This window comes from Ixodes scapularis, unplaced genomic scaffold, assembly GCF_016920785.2.
Source record: "Ixodes scapularis isolate PalLabHiFi unplaced genomic scaffold, ASM1692078v2 PGA_scaffold4__175_contigs__length_147842914, whole genome shotgun sequence".
NCBI classification, from domain to species: domain Eukaryota; kingdom Metazoa; phylum Arthropoda; class Arachnida; order Ixodida; family Ixodidae; genus Ixodes; species Ixodes scapularis.
Genome location: NW_024609879.1, coordinates 78,094,367 through 78,103,355, shown reverse-complemented (window position 1 = coordinate 78,103,355; position 8,989 = coordinate 78,094,367). Strand labels below are relative to the sequence as shown.

The 8,989-nt window shown below is 44.5% G+C and overlaps 1 protein-coding gene across 1 annotated transcript in view; it reads right to left on the bottom strand.

The window, feature by feature from the left end:
• Positions 1–581: 581 nt before the first annotated feature.
• LOC115310654 (lipase member K) overlaps positions 582–8,989 on the bottom strand; it is a 58,362-nt gene continuing 49,954 nt past the window's right edge. Inside the window, exons 9-10 of the mRNA XM_040206516.3 lie at positions 8,173–8,241; positions 582–1,020 (exon numbers count right to left, since the gene is read on the bottom strand). Coding sequence (XP_040062450.2) covers positions 766–1,020; positions 8,173–8,241 — 324 coding nt within the window. The 3' untranslated portion in view covers positions 582–765. The remainder of the gene's footprint in view (positions 1,021–8,172; positions 8,242–8,989) is intronic.

The window sequence follows — 8,989 nt, the reverse complement described above, 5'->3', positions numbered from 1 at the left end:
ATTATTGTTTTCGAGTGATGTGTACAAGACTGCTGCACCACACTCTAGACAATTTTAAATTTTACGCAGTCATGAAGCTCAGGTAGCAAGGTTTGAATATCGTTAATGGTTCACATATAAATTTATAAAAAGCACTACTACATTGGAGACGTGTTTTGCTACTTCGGAAAACTGTACCAATTCAAACTTCATCTCGAAAAAGGGTAGTAACTTGGCACGCAAAGCCCGTTCACAAAATGAAATATTTCATTTTCAAAAAATTGTTGATTGGTGAACCTTCCCAGCATAGAGCAGGTCGTTTTGAAACGCAGCTAACTCCGTAAACTTTCCACCACAAAGTCCCCCCCTCCCCCGCCAAGAAAGAAAAAAGAAAGACAAAGAGGACTTTAGCTAATTTAAAACACTAACAACTCTTATTAAACTACCAAAATCTTGAGAATGGATTCGGCTAACGTTTCTCGGTTTTTATAGGTTTAAAGTGAAAACGCAAAACCCTGGATATAAACACCACCAACTGAATTTAAATATGTCAGTGCAATTGCGCATGCCAGCACGTGCAGTGCGTATTTCTTTGCTGCAGCTTATTTTGCATTCAACGGCAAGGGACCGTCAATCTTTATTTTGTTCTTGAATATATGCATGTTTATTTGTAGGATGAAATGATGAACACTAAAAGAAAACAAGCAACGAGCCAGCATGACCCAACCATCACATTGACATCAGAGCCTTGACTCCCATGGTGACGACGCGTAACTTGGCTTTGGTTCACGCTAAGTTGTCGTTGTTATAGCCTTGGATGAGCTCTATAACCGGCTTGTGCAGCATGAGCGTGGCGTCGTCACCGATGACGAAGTCCAAGTGGTTGAAGTTCTTCTGGGGCAGCTGATAGTCGAAAACGATACTCTGCAGCCGTGACCGCAGACCCTGCACGCCCTTCGGGTCAGCGAACCGATCACCTTGTCCCGAGAACAAAGCGATGCTGGTTCCGATCTCTTCCAGAGGGTACTCCGGCGGCGTGTCCTGCACACGGTCGGATCGGAAGTTCAGGGGAGGTTAGTGTGGTGCCCACACCAATTATGTACGATGTCGTGTTGCTGAATTTTCTACGTCACCTATTGATGGCCAGGGAGGTCCCATATTGCCAGTCTTGTGTGCTCAAAAGTACAAACGAAGTAGTTGATTATCAATACAATTATTTTTTGTGTTGAAAGATTCGATGAAATCACCCAATCACTGAAGGGAAGGAGCAATTGAACGTTACTTAAAGAAAAAGATTACTATGTAATTTTCGTTAACTTCAGGACCATCGTGACGTTACAAATGCGTTTCAGTGTTTTCACTAGATGGCAGTAAACCCCAAAAATTAGCACGCAAATTAATTTTATCAATTAGGTGAAACCCGAAAATACCAAAACGGAGCCGTCCTTCAATAATAAAAAAGCCCCAAAAGTCACGGAATGACCTTCATTATCTACAGCTTTATGTTGTGTTAATCCGGAAGACAACCAACACACGGAATACGGAGTGCTCGTATGGAGGACCAGCAGATATTTCTCTCATCTTCGGGATCGGCGCGACTCAGTCGAGCACCGCTGAAAGGGTTCATCAAACTTGGACGAGACCAGCTTATTACTTTAGTGTCCAATGACCTTTGATACATTGCATGGTAGAGTCATGCGTAGACGAAGTAGCTGCGCGCGAGCGGGTGTTTCATTCTGATGAGCGCTTGCCTGGTGGCTTACGTTCGAACTATCGCTGACGTCAGGACTCGTTCATGTGGGGCAGATAGGGGGAATGACATCAACGCGAACTGCCGTTATCATCTGCTACTGTCTCGACGCTGTCTTGGAAAAGGATTAAAGTTATTTCGGTTCATTTCTTTTTCGCCCTCAAACGGGCTTTTGCTAGTCACCGAGCTTGCCGTTTCGATAATCCTCTGTCCCTTTCAATTAGACAGCGGTGACACAGGTGCTGATGATAAGGGCAGTTCGCGTTGAAGGGCTCCGCCCTGCCTGCTTCACATGGAAGAGTCCTGACGTCACCGCTAGCTCGAAGGTAAGCCACCAGTCAAACGCTCCTCAGAAAAAAAAAAAAAAAAAAAAAAAAACGACCGGTTTCGTGGAACTGTTTGGTATATGCATGACTGTACGCAGAACTTATCGCGTTGTGTGATTGCCAGCTAACGAAAAGTTGACTCCCATTCACCCAACGATCTCGTCAACAATGACGCGTTCGTATTTGACAAGTCACATTGATGCAGTTTACCCTCACCTAAACATATGAACATTTATTCAAACTGAGCAACTCTAAATAAAACCACAATTGATTTTTTTTTCTTTTTTTTTCGTTGAACAAGTCAAGACTCGACTTGTCGTCAACCAGTAACACACGTATCTGGATAGACCTATTTCGAATTCAAAATCCGAGACCACACACTTCATGCTCGGCATGTTGCACTGAGAAAGCAGTCAAGGGCAGCATCCAGTAGCCTTCATACCGTCGTCGCTGTTATCAATAACATAAAAACGGCCAACAAATATTAATAGCGTTGAAAAAAAAGCGAGAAAAAAAATCAGAGCGTTTGCATGGAAATAGAGAACTGATTATTTTTCCCTTGGCGTCATATCCCTCGTACGTCACTCGACCTGCGTACCGGCGCTTGCGTCGTCTCGCTTCTCATCAGTACGAAATAAAGTTGGTGCGAATTGTTTTGGATCGCCATTTTTCTCGCTAGAAGAGGGATTGGCCGGATTCCGGGATTTGGTTTGGATTCGCGCTGCTGCATTGCGCTTAATCTGTTTTGAAGTCAGAAGTCAAAGGAACTTGATAAAGTATGTCACAGTACTTCCTTTTACGGTGTATTAATTCTCTGCAGCTTCAGATTGAGCGCCTTCTCGAGCTTGACAAGCGCGCCCCATGCCCTATTAATTTTCCACATTGTGTGCTGATTTTGTTAGGTAGCACAAAAATGTGAGATTCAATCGGATGTGGTTACCTCATGAAAGCGAGCGAAACGCTAATTCTACTATTGGCTTATTATTTTTGTGCAGACCCTAGCAGGGGCTGCTTGCCTGTAATCGGGACATGTATTCAACTGTACACTAGACTTTTGCATTGCTAGCGCGAGCTCGTGCCGTCACACTGAAGCATAGTTTGAGCACGTGCCCGCTTGATGTGGGGCCCGGAGCGAACGGTCTACTAAAACTATAATAACGCGCTGCTCTGCTGTCAATAGATCGCATGTTTTTGTAAACCGTTGCAGCACTCACACAGCCTAGTTGTTATTCTACCGCGATAGCGTTAAGGAGCTCGTGTCGCAGAAAATCCGGCGTCGGCGTCGGTGTCGGCGAAGGTTGGACCGGAAAATCCTGATTGGTGGATAGGGTCATGACGTCAGAACCACGTGTGACGTCATGTAAATCTATTTTCTTAGACCCTAGCAACAATGTCAAAACACCCAAACAGACATTTCTACAAAAAAAGAAAAAGCGGAAAAGGGGCGGGCGGCGGGGGGGGGGGGGGGGGGGGGGGGGGAAGCGGCAGGTTATATCCACTTTTGTTTACTCCTTTTTTTTTGTGATCGGAAACGGGGAGAAGAGGACGCGAAGTGATTCTGTACCTCTTCGAGAAGCTCCAGACGGTAAGTGCACACACAAGAATTAAGAATGTCCTTCTCGTTTATAATGACTACGACCATTTTCATTATGTCACAACACCAGGCAACGCTCCGTATAGACCGACACGCGCAGCGGCTCTGTTTACCAACACGGCCGGAAGGCCGCGCATGCGCGGTAGCTATGTGGGCAAAAGCGACTCGGCCCTCCGTGTTTTCGCCATTGCGTTGTGTGGCGTGCGCTCGCTGTTGACGTTGTAGGGACGCTTCTAGCTTTATTTGTGAATCGTATTTCCTGGCAACGTATGTCGCATGCTCTGTCCGACTATTTGAGCTCGCTACCCGAGCCTGAACGGCGGCATATCGAAACAAACTGTGCGTGGACGGCGTTGCCTACGAGGATCCGTACACCGTAAACAAGGCCTGCTGGACTTCCGACGTGAAGTTACTGCCACCGAAGTCGATGGCTCATGTCGTCGTTTATTTAGTTTTTTCGCCAAGCCAGTTCACGGCCGACACGGAGCAGGCGTACAAGTCTCTCGAGGCCTACGATTACTTCGAGTCGGTTTCCGCACTGCCGGCGGGATCAGCAGACCGTGGGTCTGCGGAAGTGTATTTATTAATTAAATAAATACACACAGCGTCTTCGAGTCAAGGTATGCTATTTTTCCTAGTCTCATGACCACAAGGCATGACAAGCAGGAACGCTTTGTCCGTTCTGCAGTCTTGGCGGTAACACGTTACAAGTAACGGCGTTACCAGGAACGCGTTACTTTTTTCAGTAACGTAGTAACCTACTCGTTACTTTTTCGACACAGTCACGGGTAACGTCGTTACCATTTCAAGTAACATAGTTAGGTTATTCGTTACTACAATTACACTTCAAGTTTTTCTGTGTTTGAGGCGTCAAGCCATGTTTTTCTTTGCGTTTTTTCTCGTCAGTATTTAAGTGAAACCGCAAAAAGAGATAAAGTAATTATGTTCTGTTTCTGCATAAACATAATATTTCTTGATATATGAGCTTAAGCATACCTGTATCGTCAAAATCATAAAACTTGTTAAATCATAATTTAAAAAAAAGTAACGCAGTAGTAACGTGCCTTACTTTTTATCGGTAGCGCTAACGCGTTCCTTTTATTTTTAGGCAACGTAGCTCAGTAACGCGTACCTTTGATTTGCAAGTAAGGAGTAACGTACTTCGTTACTTTTTTTTTTTTTTTGGCGACGCCTACAACACTGGCGTTCTGTCGCCGATCCCCTTCTGCTTGGTAGCACGGGCGTAGCGAGCCTCCGATAAGCGCTTGGCCGGTGCTTTGTGCGCGAACACCGTGGGAACAAAATCCGGGTGGTCTCGATCAAAGGACGGTTTCCCTGTACATAAGCAAGCCTCGGGACGGAGATTGAAATGGAAGCCGCACTTGCTTCCAAGAAAGTTCTTGTCGCACAAACGCGCGAGGCGACCATAATTTTCGATACACGGATATTATCCACCTTCTATGGCTTTCAGAGTCTGCCGGGAACTTGTAGAACCTCACTCCGCTACTTTTCTTGTACATTTCGGTGAGATTAACGGCAACACAGCTTCGCGGCCTGCTGAAATACTATGACGCCCATGCGAAACGTGCGCTCTTTTGCCCACACCCCTCGGCTCCGGCGCGATCGCAGCGCCGCCGCAGCACCGTGACGTCAAGAACGCGTGTCGGTGTATACCCTAAAATCCACTAAAAAAGATATGATAATACGTGAAGGTGCTTTTGCCACAAGCATCCTTGTTCGTTGTTGCACACTTATTATCTGCTCGCAAACAGGATATATTTTTTCTTTCACCTTATTTCACCCTGTTTTAAAAAACTACTTACTTTTTTTTAGTCCAACTTCTAGAGTTGGCCCACTTTATTTGTGAATTCCAGCCAGGTTATCTGCATCTCAGTCACCTTTTTGTGAGTCAGCTTTTTGCGAGCACTTTGATAATGGCAATAGTCGTCCTTTCTTCTTCCTGTTTTTCCCCCGGCATGACGCACCTTATCTGGAGCAGATATTTTTACAAATAAACACAATAGTGGCTGACGTAGACTTGATATTCTGGGCTTGGGGAGAGAGTGAAACTCGTGGGTGGGGCCATAGCTCGGCTACCTTAGTACTCTGCCCTTCGCTGCCCGTGGCATCAGCGGACGTCTATCTGGAGAACACCAGAGTAAACTGCAGTCGCTTCGTGTTTCGTGTGTCTTTGAACGGCACCAAGAAAGGTACACACGGCAAACGCGCGTTTACATTTCATTTTTTTAACCGAAGTTTTTATTAATTGTTGTTATGAGTGTCCTCTTTTTCGATTACTTATATTTATTTGCTGGAAACTTTTTTTTTATTCACCAACTTCTCAACTGAGGCTCGACCGTTTCAGAACCAAAGGAAGAAGAGTATCGAGCCAAACCTTATTTATTATTTAATTATCACTTTACTGTTACAGCTGTGTTTTGCTATTGTCTGGCAATATATGCCGGTATAGTAAGATGGACATAAATCAATTCTTATTGTAGTTTTGGCTAGATGTATGATGACTTCTACAGCATTGCGATTTCGAGAGTGGGGAACTTTAGTCGATCGGTCCGATGACTCCATTAACGATACCCGATACTCCACCGCCGCCTGTGCGGAAATGGAACAGGTTGCAACAATAAGAATTTGAATAGCCCTTATCCCTTTTTTCTTAAGTGAAGACAATATTGTTGAAAGTAACGCCACGAAAGTAACGAATTATTTTTGGGGGTAACGGTCACTTACTTTCATGGAAGGGTAATTGTAACTGTAATAAATTACAATTTAGCCTTGAGTAATTGTAAATGTAATTCCTTACTATTTTTTAGTGACGTGTACAAGTCTGCTCAAGACCATGAGAAGCAAATGAGAACGCGATACGAACGGGGCCCGATAACGCTATCGGGTTGACTCTTAACGGATCAAATTCAACGCCCCCAAGTTTTATTTTTCTTTTTTTTAAATTATAAAGTGTTTTTTTTTTATTCGTTGTCCAGCGAGCAGGAGTTTTACAGTGCCCAGAATTACTAATCATCCAAATCTCTCTCGAACAAGCAAGAAGATGCTGGTGCCCCGGTTTGGGGCACCAGCATCTTCTATGACCGGCTATGACCGGTTTGGGAAGACGTCGCAGTGTCTAAGTGATCGCCACCGCAGCTGCACCTTTCGGATTTCGGCCTTTGCTTGGATTCTACCGCACTGGAATTCCAACGTTAGTCATCCTTAAACGTAATTTTTATCTACGAGGCAATGAAGTTACGTTTGACTTGAACTGCAACTTTCTGTTTCTGAGATTGCAGTACACTAGGATACCAGTAGACATTCGCGAGGCATATTTCTTCAGTTGTGCGCAAATTGTGGACTGAAACTTTGAGTACGAGAAGACTAACAGCAAGGGTTCAAAATGTAACGACTTGGAACCAAATGCAAAAGATTAACTCTAAGTCCCAGTGGTCTAAATGCAATTGCGCAATATTAAATCCCATGCGTCCAAATGCAAGGGCGCCACAAGTAGTCAAATTCTAGGGCGCAGATGTTAGTCATGGGGGTCCAACTCTGAAGGACTGACGGAAGGGGTGAAAAGGTTGCTCCCGTCCCGTTAGCCCCAAGGCGACAAGTGGTAGTGTCAGCACATTTAGTCCCCCGAAAGTCTAAGTCGCGCTCCCTTTTTCCTTACGATGTAGAACACTACAGCCTATTTTCCCTTTAGCTTAAAAGTAAACAATACAATGTGAGATTTTCTTTTCCTCGTTTTTCCTTCAAAACAAAGAGGCTTGCAAACCAGTGTGACGTTGACACGGTCACCTTGCTCTGAAGCATCAGGCATCTGTGCAATTTTGACTAATTATACCTCCCAGAAGACTAAGCACCCTCGTAACATTTAGTATTGTATAGTTTTTAAGCCGTTAGATGAAATTTTGGAAACCTGCTGATCGAGCTGCGTACTTGTTTGTGCTGCTCGTGCTAGTGCATTCAGAAAACGACCTGCAATTGAGCAATGCGCTTGCCATAAAGCGTAGTCGGTAACAGGAAATTTCATACCAGGAGATGGCACTGGTCGTTGGCGGATAAAAAAAAATAAAAAGGAAGCCGCGGCATATCCAATCATCGAAACTTCGCACAACCTGTTCGCATGCAGACCTCAGGCAGCCGCTGGTTACGAAAAACTGGACAAGCTTCTCACGTAAATATCTCTAACAGTCCCAATTGGTGGTTTTCCCCTACCCAGAGCGAGCTATGCTAAAGTAGAAAGAGTAAAAAATCGTTCTTGCTTTCCTTAAATTGAGACAAACGACCACTCCTCGAGCAAAACATTTGTTAACCCACTCGCGACCACTGAATTTCGAAAATGTGTTAAAGGAGCTGAAATGGTACTGCACATATCTCTAAGCCAATGTAGTGCATATGTCGTCTTATTTAAACGCTGTCATAAGGTTACAGCCCCTATCATTGCCCGAATCGGATCATGTCAGAATGCAAGACAATGCCAAACGCCGAGTGTGACTAGTGAAAAGCATACTAACCTGACCATAGATGTCCATGTTTCTTTCTTTGCCATAGTCGTACATTATGAAATTCTTTGCCTTGTACATCTGGAAAAGCAAAAGACTGCACGTCAGCTATTCGTTGCAATATTTAAGGAAGCCCAGAGTTTTTAACATTGATTCTATAATACACTTTTAACATAGCAATATTTCTACCGATAACAGTAACTTGTGCCGATGCACATGATTGTTCGGATTAAAAAGCATGCACCTCATGACTCGAAATTACATGTCACTTGCACTAATATCTAAACGCTGGTACGCATTCTCTTTGACGTTTTTAGAGCGCAGCTCTTAAGCGCCCATTTCCGTGTCTTGCGGCGTCAGCGTCCGCGTCGGCGTTGGCGTAACCGCGCTAAATTTAGCGGGAAAATTGACGTTATGTGACCTCAACACCAATTTGATTCCCCGCTAAATGTAGCGGGGAAATTCAGTTCCTATGCTTGATTTACCGGACAAATTCACTTTCTCCGGTAGTTTAGGCAGGAAAATTGACCGTCACGTGACCCCAGCACCAATGCAGTTCCCCACTACGTGACTTCAACACCACTTCATTTCCCCGCACAATTTAGCGGACAAATTCAGTTTCCTCACAAGATTTAGCGGGGAATTTTACATCACGTGACCTCAAAGCCAATTCAATTTCAGGCTATATTCGAAGAAACTATTCGTTCATAGGTGACGTAACACCAAGTCATGTGGCTTCATTCTCCCCGCTAAATTTAGCAGGGAAACCGAATTGAAGGAGGGGGAAGGGAGGGAATGGAGGAAGAGGAGGAGGAGTCTTTCATTCTTT